The sequence below is a fragment of the Stenella coeruleoalba genome, assembly GCF_951394435.1.
Source record: "Stenella coeruleoalba genome assembly, chromosome: 6".
Taxonomy (NCBI): Eukaryota; Metazoa; Chordata; class Mammalia; order Artiodactyla; family Delphinidae; genus Stenella; species Stenella coeruleoalba.
This window is the reverse complement of record NC_137151.1, coordinates 15,313,958-15,327,911: the sequence shown is the minus strand read 5'-3', so window position 1 is coordinate 15,327,911 and position 13,954 is coordinate 15,313,958. Positions and strand designations below refer to the sequence as shown.

At 32.0% G+C, this 13,954-nt stretch overlaps 1 protein-coding gene across 17 annotated transcripts in view; it reads left to right on the top strand.

The window, feature by feature from the left end:
* DPP10 (dipeptidyl peptidase like 10) overlaps positions 1 to 13,954 on the top strand; it is a 1,578,941-nt gene that overhangs the window by 1,498,535 nt on the left and 66,452 nt on the right. For all 17 annotated transcript variants that reach the window (XM_079923993.1, XM_079923994.1, XM_079923998.1 and 14 more), the window contains one exon: positions 205 to 312. In XM_079923993.1, the coding sequence (XP_079780119.1) occupies positions 205 to 312 (108 nt within the window). The remainder of the gene's footprint in view (positions 1 to 204; positions 313 to 13,954) is intronic.

Sequence of the window (13,954 nt, the reverse complement as noted above, 5' to 3'; positions counted from 1 at the left end):
CACTCAAACACACACATATGCCCAATGCATCATTGCGTTCACTTTAAAACATACTGTTATAGTTTTATTTTTTAAATAATTCGACAATTTGCCAAACTAAACTTAAGTCAATTATTGGTCTATTCCATGCATGTATTAGCAGTAGTTGGAAGTACAATTTTCAAATGCCCTTTTGAGATTGTTGCATGCGCTTCTATATTTTAGAATGAGGAGCCCGTGTTTTCTAGAGATGGCAGCAAATTCTTTATGACAGTTCCTGTTAAGCAAGGGGGCCGTGGAGAATATAACCACATAGCTATGTTCCTCGTCCAGGTAAGTGCTGGCTTCTTTCTGTAGTTTGGTTTCATTCCATCATGTTCATGAAAGTCTTTTTCGTGTGGTATTCTGCACCTACAGTTAATACCTGTGAAGTCCAGCCATATATCCAACTCAGGGATGTTTTAGGAAGAGGATCCCCACCCTTAGCCATAAATTCAAGCTGTACACAAAACATTTTCAACACTCAATAAAATTTAGTGAGCTACACATGTGTGCTATGAGTTGAGGGCCTTGGGATATAGAATTTAATAAATGGAAAGTGCCCAACCCCTACTTTCCAAGACCTGAGGAAAATCGAGAGACGATTTTTCATTCAACAAATATATATCATCTATTTGGTACAAGTAATATTTTCAGTGTGTTATAAAAGTTTTAAATACCTGAAGCAGTCTAAATGTCCATCAAAAATTGAATGGTTAGTAAGTTGTAGTATACCCACACAAGGAAATGCAGGGCAGATTTTAAAAACCAGGATAAAATAGATTTCTTATGTGTTGTCAAAGATAAAATCTGTGCTATGTTTTTATGGACATTTTGATTAAAAAAAGGATAAAAGGTTATTTTCCCTCTATATTTCAAATGAATGTTAACCAGTTTTATACAGTTTATCTAATTATAAAAAGAATCAGTGAATTCACAATAAGTAATTTAAATATGGCAAGGTTAATGAGTCAATTTGAATCTAATTGACAGTAAAAATATTCGTGAGAAATAAAGTTTCCTTCAAAATCAAATAAACAGTCTAGTCTCACAGGTAAATGTTAATTTATAAAGATAAAACATTGTGGATAAATTGGGATCTTTCTTGAGAGTGTTATAAACAAACTAGCCAAGAATCAATTTCATACTTACTAAGTATAGAATAAATATGAATGTGGTAAAAGATCCCTAAGCAACCTGACTACTTTTATGTTCTTAGAACCTTCAAGTCTTGTGCATATTCTCCAATTTTTACCATTATCCGTATATGTATTTACATTGGGCAGCTCAGTACCTTGAATTTTTTAAATCTGTGTCAGTAGCTTAAGAGGCAACCCTTGTCCAAGATCTGTACTATTAAAGTAATTGTCATGATTTTAACTTTAATCAAAGTTGAAATAAATAATTTGACTACACATAATCTCCACAATAGCAATGTAGATTAATTTTCATAGTATATTATTAAATTGGAAAAATAAGTTATAGACTAATATATAATGTGATCTCATTTATGTTTTAAATAAATGAAAGCATTTATATATGAATAAAAATTTTTGGTGATTCTGTACTCAACTATTAGATGATTATATCAGACAGGTGATATTAAGGGAACATATTTTGGTTTTTATGTGAACTGGAGGAAGCTTCACCAGCAAATTGCTTTACCTGATTAACTTTTGCTAGCTAATTATAAACTTTGTTATCATAAATACTGGGGAAATATTTCCGCCAAAAGAATAAATAAAACTTTCCAAATCTCACAATTGACTGTGGTGACACCTTATTGCATTTTTAAATATCAGCATTTATATTCAAGAAGCTGTGTAAAAACCCAGGTAGTCAAAATTACATACAAATTGTGACTATTTATAAGATATAGTGAAAGGTAGAGAAAGATGTATAATACATCTATATATATATGTATAATTCTGAGATTATCTATTCAAAAAAATAAGAACAGAAATGTTGTCTTTTAAAAAGTGTGGGGTTGGCAGAGCAGAGGTAGGAGATGAAGATGTTGGCATGTAGAAATTGAGATATTTATGCACATAACAAAAGTTTCTTTACAAGCCTTGGGAAGAAATACCTTCTGTCTCCCAATCAAACCAGTCTGAAATGCAGTCTAATTCATTATTTCTGAAATATTCAGAAGAACAACTTCATAGAGCAGATGTGTTTACTTTGTTCCTCTTCCATATGGAGATTATAGCAAAGCTTCCATTGAAGTAGAAAATGTTTTGATCTATTCTGGCTACAGTTCAGAGAATTTGTGGCTTGCCTCACTGATAAATAAACATGACCGCATGATTATTTACAGATATTTTGGCAATGTGGCTAAAATTAACTTACTTTGTTAATGAATCAGAGGTCAGTGCTTAGGTAAATACAATTTATTCTTAAGTTTGTACATACACACAATTTTGAACCTCTTTGCCTCAATTTTTAAATAGCTAACAAAAAAGCTCTTTTATGATTTTTTTATGATTACCGTATTGAGATATATATATATATATATATATATATATATATATATATATATATACACACTATAAAAATTTGTAAAATTCTAAACTGAGTAAACTAAACAAAAGATTATAAGGGGCTTCCCTGGTGGTGCAGTGGTTGAGGATCTGCCTGCCAATGCAGGGGACGCGGGTTCAAGCCCTGGTCTGGGAAGATCCCACATGCCGCGGAGCAACTAGGCCCATGCGCCACAACTACTGAGCCTGTGTGTCTGGAGCCTGTGCTCCGTAACAAGACAGGTCATGATAGTGAGAGGCCCGCACACCACGATGAAGAGTGGCCCCTGCTTGCCACAACTAGAGAAAGCCCTCGCACAGAAACGAAGACCCAACACAACCAAAAATAAATAAATTAAAAAAAAAAAAAGATTATATAAAATCAGGGACTTCCCTGGTGGTTGTAGCCAAAAAGTAAGAAAAAGAAAAAAGAGTATATAAAATCAAACATAATCTCATCACCCCAGACTTGCACACTGCAAATCAATTGTTGTATATATTTCCAATTTCTTTTTACATTAAAAATATATCACTTTTTCTTAAAGTGTGCAATCAAAGCATATATATTGATTTGTAACATTTAAAGAGTAATATCTGAGCATTTTCTCACATCATTTAATTGCATTCTTAATATTTAATATTATTTGTAAATGTGATTTTAATAGCTATTCAACATCCTGTCTAGTAAATATATTATACTGTATTTAAATGAATTAATTCTCATCATCATATTTATTTCTAGTTTTGATACCAAAAATGATCCAGAGATAAATGTTCTTACCACAAATGTATATTTCTAGATGTCAAAAGTTACCTAGGCAAAGCATATGTGTACATATATGTATTTGTTTAGGTTTTGATATGGAATGTGAAACTGGCCCTCCAAAAATGGTCTACTAATTTACCGTCTAAACAGTAGTGCATAGCACCAGTGATGACTTTTTACCCCCTCTTCCTTCCCTTGATACACCAGAGGACTCCACCTAAATTGATGTGCCCAGGGAGTGAGAAATGACAGGAACAGAGAGCTTGGCAGCCGTCAGGAGACCACCTTTGCAGTACTTGATGCTTAGCTATATTAGAGAGCTTCCCCATTGACTGCAAATATATTCATCTGTTTGAAGTATCTTACTAAATGAAATTAGTAAATTTTTGCAAACATTTTTCTCTCTTACACGATCAGTAGGTAAACAAAAAACATTAATTAGAGACCAGGCTACAAAATTAGTGTTTCAGGATATTTTCAATATATAGATTGATGGTTGGCCTTACAAATATTTTAGTGGTTTTTCCCCTTATTTACAAGACTTATGCTTGTTAAAATAATTCCAAAAAATAAAAAATAGGAAAAAATAGTGTGTTCCTCCAGTCTACTTTTAAACATGATTATAATTTTATGTTAAGTACAGTATTTTATCCTATTTGAATTTAAATTTTAAAGCATAAGTTTCCCATAGTGCTAAACAATTTTGAAATGCAATTCTTTTGAATATTAATATTTAGTTGACTGGATGTACATAGTTAACCATTGTTGTTCAATGTTTAATTTAGTGGCAATTTACTGCAACTATAGATGTCACTATACATAAAGATTATTTTTATTATGAATTATTTCTTTAGTTGTGGTTAACAGAACTGGAATTCCTGAATCAAAAGTAAAATATTTCTAAACCCATATATATTTATATATATATATATATATATATATATATATATATATATATTTCCAGATACTTTCTATATGAATATGTGAAAGCAAAATTTATGAGTACAGTTTATCTACTTTTATATATTCCATTAAAGATAATAATAAAAATAAAAACTGGCTCTTCCAAAAATCTTTATAGCTAAAATAAATTTTCTTCTGAGTAGAGTGTGAAGTATGCAGTATTGATATCAGTTTACGTAGTTTCTGAATCAAACAATGATGCAAACCTTTTTTTACAGCAGACCACTTCAGATATTTCCCTCTCCCCTTTTCCCCCATAGAATTCTTTATGTAGACTTCTAACTCCTGAATTCCCATATTTGGAACCATAATATCCTATATCTTACAATGTAAGTTGCAGTCAAGAGAAAGGTTTTTGTCAAATACATGGCCGCCTTCTTCCCCTCTAATATGGGATAAGCAGAGTTTCAGCCATGTTAAGTGGTTCAGATTTATAAGCATAAGCCATTGCCCTGTTATCTTCCAAAACTGTGTTAAATAAAAATTTATATATATTGGTGAATTCATTCACTTTTTCTATCCAGCAATACAAAGTTTTGCTTATGAGAGCTGATGATTTCACTTGGAACAATTTTAAATGCCATTATTCATTACAAATACTGTAGAAAATAGCATGCCCCCAATCCACAATTCTGTCACCCAATCAACTCAGTACAATTTTTTCATTACATTTCACTGCTGTATCTGATTAGGACATTGTCTGAAAACAATTAGTTCACCTCACATGATGAATAGACAGTAAATTAAAGCATGCTATTTTTAAGCACTGCAATATTTCCATTATTTAGAAGCTGTAAAAGTTAAACAGAATTTACTGTAAGAAATTTGAATGAACAGTGTATAATCAGGTGAAAAGCACATGCGTCATTAAACTTTTACTGATACCAATATGTTTCCAACTTATAAACAGATACTTAAAATTCATATTGAACTTGCTGAGTAAGATAAAATCTCTGCCGATCCAAGGAGAGGTGCCTGAGGTCTAATGTCCCAAATAAAAACACTTTATTTCCTAGATTTTCAGCTCTTTTGAAAATGAATGAAATTACTAGTTTTATTGCTGCCCTTATAAAATTAAAAGTGAAATATGAGTTCAATTTAAAGTATATTGCCATGTTGCCCTTGTCAAAATTCCACAATGGTTTCATATTCATAATCAGTGTTTCTCTTCTACTAAGTGAATATAATGGAGATCATGGTGGCACAGAAAGAAAGAATTATTTCTGTGAAGTAAAATGAGTATTCTTTCCTGCTTTGTTAAATTACCTTTCCTGTGATTATATTTCTGCTGAAGGTGGATGGAAAATTAATTGAGGTGGTACAGACTAGTCAAGTCCCTTGATATTTATTTTGAATTTACTGTATAGTCATCTACCATGTTCTGACTGGTATTGGAACTATTTACCTAGAGTCCAGATCAAACGTAATATGCTATTATTAGAAAATAGCTTACAAGTCTTATAACTATGTAACTATACAAGATAGTCTATGCTATTACATGTAAAATGGAGTGAAACTTATTCCCCAGCCCAGAGTTGCCCTGGTAGATATAAAGCAAGCAGAGAAATTACAGATGTTTGAAGTAAAGTCCAAAGGTTGTGAGGTTGTTATCATGGCTTCCAACAAGAGATCTTTTACTTCTACACTTAGAAACATATTTTGATCCGAGATGCATCATTGGATGTGTAATTTTTATTTTCTGTACACTGTATTCAAACATTTTTCAAAGCATTGGATTTTTGCTCATGATCACTTTTAATGTGGCCACTCTTCCATCCTTAAAACACACACACACACACACACACACACACACACACACACACACCAAAATTCTCTGAAAAACAGAGAACGTATAAGCAATCTAGAAATCTGTGAACAAAATGCATCTCCAGATATGTACAAATATTGATCAAAGTTTCTTTACTTTTTAATGTTTTGAGATTTTGTTCATCTTGAAATTAGATGCACTAAAACCTGAGATCTTAGTCCTGTCCTTGGTCCATTCAAAACAGGATCTGAAAATGAGTAAGTAGGACTATCTACTGTGTTGGTGTCCTGTGGGAATTTGGCAATAAAATATATGGCTTCAGAACTCCATGCCAGCCTTCAGGCTGTGCCTGTCTCAAATCTCAGAACTTTGGTTTCATCTTTGCATTTATACTTTTATTCAGCAGGTACTTGTAAAGTGCCAGAATGCATCAGACAGCATATGAAGAAGTTAAAATAAAGAAGTCACATGCTTGTTGTTGACCTTGAGCAGCTAGAAGTCTAGAGCGCTCCCTTTAGGAATAAGGAATAGATGGTTTAGAAAGATGCTGAAATACAGATGTGTACCAATAAGTCACTTATTGTTTTTTTGAAGGAAGATTCTAATACTACATATACATTATGGAATGACCTTTTAGTTTCTACTTCCAGTAGTATAAGAAAGTAGATATTTAATAAAACTCTCCCACATCAAAAATCCTAGATTCTAGATATATTTATACCAAAAATGCATCTGAAGTACTATTTAGCTGATAGATTACACTCTCTGAAAACAATGCAATTGAATTAGAAGTGAATAACAACAATTATAACTTTTAAAAAGCGATATGTTTGAAAACAAAATATAATTTTTACATTTTTCATGGGTTAAATTACATATATCTATTATTTGTTATTTTATAATATAATTATACTATATTTATACATATATATTCAAAGTTAGAAGAAGGACATGAGAAACTCAGTAGTAGAATTTAATGAAATAGAAAGTAAAGATAAAATAAAGGGGTTTAGCCAAATAAACAGTTGGTTCTTTGAAAAAAAATAATTCACACTAGAATGTATAACAAACTTAATTTAAAAAGAGGACAAGCCCCCAAAATATAAATAATAGAAAGAAGGCATAACTGCAAATTTTAAAATATTTTTTTAAATGCTATGTATAGCCGATGTCAACAAATTTGAAAGCTTGAGTAAAATAGATAAATTCTAGAAAAAGGAAATACCAGGTCTGATTTAAGAAACAGACAACCTGAATTGTCCCATAATATCGAGGAAATGGAATCAGTGTCTTAAAATGTATTCAAATCAGGCACAGGATGTTTTTTAAAGGTGGATTCTACCAAATAATCAAAAGCCTTAGAAATTTAAAAATAAAGAACTTCTTTAAGCTGACAAAGGCATTAATCAAAAGCTTAGATAATATAACATAATCTATAGTGGAAAATTAGTACATTTCTTTTAAAAATAAGCACTGAGAAAATGAATCAGAATGAAGTAACTTGAATATGCACAAAACCAAAGATGACAATTTTTAAAAATTACCACCCAAGAAAGTAAAACAAGAAAAAAAACTTGATAGTGAGAGGCATCTCTTAGAATATTGTTGGTAAAAGAAAAGGTGAAAACTAGTGGTAGAAATTAAGAACTCTACAGAAAAAAAATATTATCCACTCCTAATGGTGTCTCATTAGGGTGCTTCTAGGGATACTAGTTCTTAGGAAACTTCTAATAGCACTCTTTAGAAACACTGCTCCTTTAGAATTCAAGGGAGTCACCTAATCCTTCACCATTCTTAAGCATCTATATCCTGGAAAATCCAAGATACTTATAAAGAGGAAAATATGGTTGGCAATAGATTTACAAAATTACTATATGAGCAAAACAGAAAGTAGAATAAAATTTTTCCAATACATAAAGACACTTTTCCTGAAGAAAAACAATGTTGAGGCAGAAGAATTCTATAAAACAATACTCCAAAAAGAATGACTATTATTATCAAAAAGAATGAATTATTATCATTAAATAAGCATATGTAGACATAAAATTATCAAGTGAGAAATTCAAAACCTAGAAAAGGCCTCATAAAGTAGAAATAAAGTTGTAAACCAAAAAGTGACAGATTTCAGGAAGGAAATGGAAAAGATAATACAAAATAATAACAGAAATAATTAATTGAAAGATGACCACTGGTAAATAGATATTTCTGAAAATATACTAATGGATAGCAAGAAGACCCATAAAAACAGCCAATAGAAAGAAATAAAGTAGAAGGGATCTGATTTAAGTTAGGTAAGACAAGGAAATAAGATCCACCTGATATTTAATTGGCTTTTTTTGTGTGTGTGTGTGGTATGCGGGCCTCTCACTGTTGTGGCCTCTCCCGTTGCAGAGCACAGGCTCCAGACACGCAGGCTCAGTGGCCATGGCTCACGGGCCTAGCCGCTCCACGGCATGTGAGATCTTCCCAGACGGGGGCATGAACCCGTGTCCCCTGCATCAGCAGGCAGACTCCCAACCACTGCGCCACCAGGGAAGCCCCTTAATTGGCATTTTTATAGAAGATAAGCAAAACATTGGAAGAGAGGTAACATTTAAACCCATAATCCAATGACAAACCAGAACAACAAAAAAAATGTTCTAGAAACACAGAGTATCTTTGGGGGGGGGGTGGAAAAATATTATTAAAGGTATTAATATAAAGATGACATGTAAAGTTAAAATAAAACCTAACAGTGGATTTCAAAACACTAAACAGACTACAAAAAGACTGCCTACAAAAAACTCATTAAACATAATATTCAAAATAAACATATAAAATAAGATAGAGTTTTTAGAAGGGTATCAGTCATACCAATAAATGTAAATTGGCCTAACTCATGTCCTAAAATTTTTAAAATATTTTTTAAATTGGCTCATGAAACAGAATCCAGTTCAATATTTTATGCAAAATATACATCTTAAACAAAATGATTCAGAAAGGCTAAAATCCTGATAACAAACAAGAAGAGCTGCTTTCATGTTCCAAAGCATTAAGACCACCAAAAGAAGATGCTTTATAATGTTCAAGGCCACAAATCACAAGGAAGATATAATAGTCAATTGTCTGTATCTATGCCCCAGATAGATGGCTACCTTTATAAAACAGAAATGCCAGAAACTACTTAATATGTGGAAACCTTATTGTACCATTCATTCTCAGTTCAAACTGATTCAAGTGGACAAAAAATTAAGTAAGTTTATAGATATAGCATATATAATGTGTGTATTTATGTTTGAACACATCTAAACAGGAGATATTATATATCTGTTTCAAATGTATGTGGAACTTTGTCAAAAGTTGAACATTCATCAGGTCATCCATCTAAAAAGCTCAGTAAGTTCTACAAATTAGAAATTAAATAAAAGCATGCTATAATCACAAAGTAATACGCCTAGAAATCAATAATATATTTTAACAGGTTTTCCAACTAAGTAATTTTTAAAGTAAATCTAATTAAACAATTTACTGGAGAATTCAAGTCAAAATTCCAAAATTTATAAAATAATAATAAGAAAAAGAATGGCAACACTTTATATCAGAATAAGTTGTGAGAATAAAAATCATAACTTAGCAAACATAAAAATGAAAATGGAAGAATGAAATAAGTTGAATTTCCAACTTAAATAGAAAATTATCAGCAAAATGCAGCATACATTAGAAAAGTGGGAATGATTAAATTTGAAGCAGAAATGAAGTAGTTTATAAATAGAAAAAGGTAGAACTAATAAGTGAAAAAATAATGTTTACCCTTTGAAAACATGTGCGCGCACACACACACACACACACACACACACACACACGAGACAAGACACATGCTCATCCAATCAAAGAAAAAGAGGGAGAAAGCAAACTGGTATAAAATTAGAAATGGCTAATGGGAAATAAACAAAGGGCATTTGAATAAATTGTAAGAGACTATTTTGCAGAACTCTATGTCAATTCGTTTGAAAATTTAGATGAAATGAAAAATTTCATGAAGAAATACACTTCGAACTGTCCCCAGGAGAGACGCAGAGCTTAACTGATTAATGACGTAGAATAAACAGAATGTTATCAAGGTGTATCAGAACTACACCACAAGTGAGAACCAGGCCCACATGATTTCATAAAAGAATCTTATTAGACTTTCAAAGGCAATGCCAATGAAATTTAAATTGTCTATAGAATAGGTTTTCCTTGTAGTTGCTTTTTACAAAATTTAATACCACTTTCTGGTTAATATACATACACATATACATACACATATACATATATATATATATATATATATATATATATAGGAATTGGGGATAATTTCTTAAAGTGATAAAACATGTATACCTCAGCCCAAAAGCCAATCTCGTGTCATTCCCATCAAGGTCAGGAGCAAGGGAGGATGCACACTATCTCCACTATTATGTAAAATGATTTTGGAGGTATTAGTTAATGAGACAAGAATAAACAACCAGCTGTAAGATTTGGAAAAAGCATTTAGTGAGACAGCAGGATAGATATTTAGCATACAGAAATCAATAGCTTTCATATTTTCAAACAATAATCAATTAGAAGGTATAATGGAAGAGAGAGGCCTTTAGACAATAGCAGCAAAATATAAAATACTTAGTAATAAATATGAAAATGAAATTATATGAAATGTACAAAACCCATATGAGGACAACATTGAAACATTCTGGAAAGACATAAAGTAGACTTGAACAAATGGAAAAATATCTATGTTCTTCTAAAAAATAACTGAAGATCATAAGATCAGTATTAATTATAAAATTAATAGTCTCCCAATAAGATATTCCAGTAAGTTTTTATTTGCTTGAACTAGATATGCTTATTTTTAAGCTTCTTTGGGAAAATAAAAATGTAGTATTATCTAGGGAAATCCTGAAAATAAGAACAATGAGTGGGTGTGAGTCCTAAATAATATGGATGTTAAAAAAAATCTATAACTAAAATGTGTGGTATTGGGACGTGACTTAACAGAGATAAATGTATAGTATAGACAGTACAAAAATAGACTCAGGTACATATGGAAATTTAATATATAATAAAGGTGGCATTTCAAACCACGAAAAAATTAAGTTTTTATAAAATCATTTTAGGAAAACTCAATATCCCTTAGGAAAAAGATAAAAGTAGTTCCAGTCTACCACCCTAACTCTAAAATGACAAAGCTCTAACTTTAAAAATTAAATCTTACCTGTAATAGAAGAAAACATCAGTAAATTCTTTGTAACCTTAGTTTGAAGAAAGCCTTTAAACTATGCATCATCACTTAGAAATAATATAAGAATATGTTGGTAAACTTGATTTTATAAAGAACAGAAAAAAAATTGGGGAAAAATGCTATCATAACCAATGTCAACACAAAATGACAAACCAGGAGAAAATATTTGCAGCATATACCTCACATAAATGGATATAAAGACACAAAGAGCTCCTAAAAAATAAATAAGACCAGAATACAAAGAAATCTGATCGAATAGATAACAGAGACAAACATTAGCAGAGAGTTAGATAAAACAATTATGCAAATGGATTATTATATATTATACATTATATGTATATATATATATATATATAAGCATTTGTACATATATAGATAAATATAGATGCTCAACTTTTCTTCCAAGCAAAATGCAAGTTGAAAATACACTAATATACCTGTCACAAGTTGAGTGTCACAGGAAGCCAACTGTGAAAGAAAGATTAGCCTGCAGGCCAGTTATTACAGAGATCAATAACTCTGGAAAGGAGGAAAAGAAAGCAACATTGTGCAGAAGAATTTGAGTGGCAGAGCCATCTCAATGAAGGTTTCAGCTAACCCCACAGAGAGTTCTGCACTGGGAGAGCCCTTCAGAGAAGTCCCAAGTTAGAGCAAGAGGGCTGGGCTTCTATATCCCAATATTGATCAGGTTGTCCTTTCGAGGGCTGTTGAAAAGAGGTATGATCTTGGGTGAGGCCATTTTCTTCAGTTCAGGCCGTCTCCAGAATGACAGCTGAGGGCCTTCTTCCAGCAGGACTTCTAGCCACTGGAGAGGTAGGTCCTTCCTTCTAGAAGGGAGTTCTGGTTGGTGTATCATAGCGTCTACCACAGCAACACTTCTCACTTGTCAGATTAGCAAAAATTCAAACAATGAACAGTGTGTTCTGTAACATGTTCATGGGAAGACTGTACTTTCAGGGATCATTTCTGTAGGAAAACAGGCATCTTATACATTACTGGTAGATGTGCAGAATGGTACTTTCCCTATGGAGGAAAATATCCTGAAGATATTTCCCTACACATTAAACCACAAACAAACATATACACAGGGTTAATCAATAAAGCATTATTTGAGATAATAATCACTATAGATTATTTGCATTATTGGAGGCTAGTTGAATGAAGTATGGTACATCCACACAGGCAGAACTATTTAAGAATTAAAAAGAAGATGATATATAACAATTGATATAGAGCACATCCCACAATCTCTCTAATTTGTACATATATATGTAATTAGATTAGCATTTACATTTATAGTAATAAAATATTAATTTTTTAATTATAAAAATCTACCCCCAGAAAAGAAGCATAAATAAGAACCAAATGAAGAAAAGTTTTTTCTATGAGATGAGAATGGGGTGAGATCAAGACTTCTGTCAATGTATATATCCACATATTTATACTTTATTTTTGACCATGTACATATTTTAAAATAAAAACAACGAGGACATCAAAGCTTAAATTGAAATACTAAGAGAAGATAATACACCTAAAATGTAAATCAAACTGATATGAATTTTAATTGAGGTGTGACTAAGAACGCACACATACACCTACACACACAGAACATATGGACATCTGTCTGGCTGCCTATCTATCTCCTCTGAAAAGGTCCAGAACTAATAACATTAGAGTAGTAATGAGCACACCTAAGCCCAGATCTTGATATCTAAATATCATAAGCCAGTAGAAAATATTCCTTGGAGAAATTATTGATTATGGATATGGGAGATAAGAAGCGATCTTAGAACATCTTACTGTGCAGAAAACAAGGAAGTGCTCTAAAACTAGCATAATCATTTCCAAAGAATAGAGGGGTTAGCTTGAAGGGGTCCCACTAACCAAAGTTTGTCAGTTTCAGCATCATGAAGAATGATAACAACAACAACAAAATAACAGTAATGGAATGTAACACATCAGAATAAAAATGTTATAATAGTATGAGGAAGAGGGAGATAAAGAGAGTGAACACACGAGAGGGGAAAAAGTAGGGAAAGTTCTTTTTACAGAAGAATACCACCTAATAAATATAGAATGGATGTTAGAGTTACAAAATCACTTCCAAATGATAATTTCTTCAGAGAAAGGTCATGAATGGATACCAAAACTACTGAGTGGAAAGTTCATGGAGGAAAAGCTATTCATGTAATGTGCAAGCATCATCCCACTTTTAACTACAGGGAAAAATGTACTTTACAATGAACATATATCAGTTACCTTGTAAACAGCATTGTTAAGGATGGGAAGAAGTGTAATGGTGTGTTTCCTAATATGAAGCATAAGAGGTATCCAATATCACCTATATAATATTCTTGCCAAAAATATTAGCCTAAATTATATCATTTTAAAAAATCAGATAAATCAAAAATACTCTACATATCAGACCACTGGACTAAGAGTCTTAAAAATGGTCAGTGTGGACTTCCCTGGCAGTCCAGTGGTTAAGACTCCACCCTTCCAATGAAGGGGGCACGGGTTCAATCCCTAGTCAGGGAAGTTCCGCATGCCACATGCCGCAGCAGTCCCCGCCCCCAAAATGGTCAATGTTGTAGAACTCAAGAAAAGATAGGATAACTGTTACTTTAAAAGAGACTAAAGAGGTGACAACCCACTGCAAT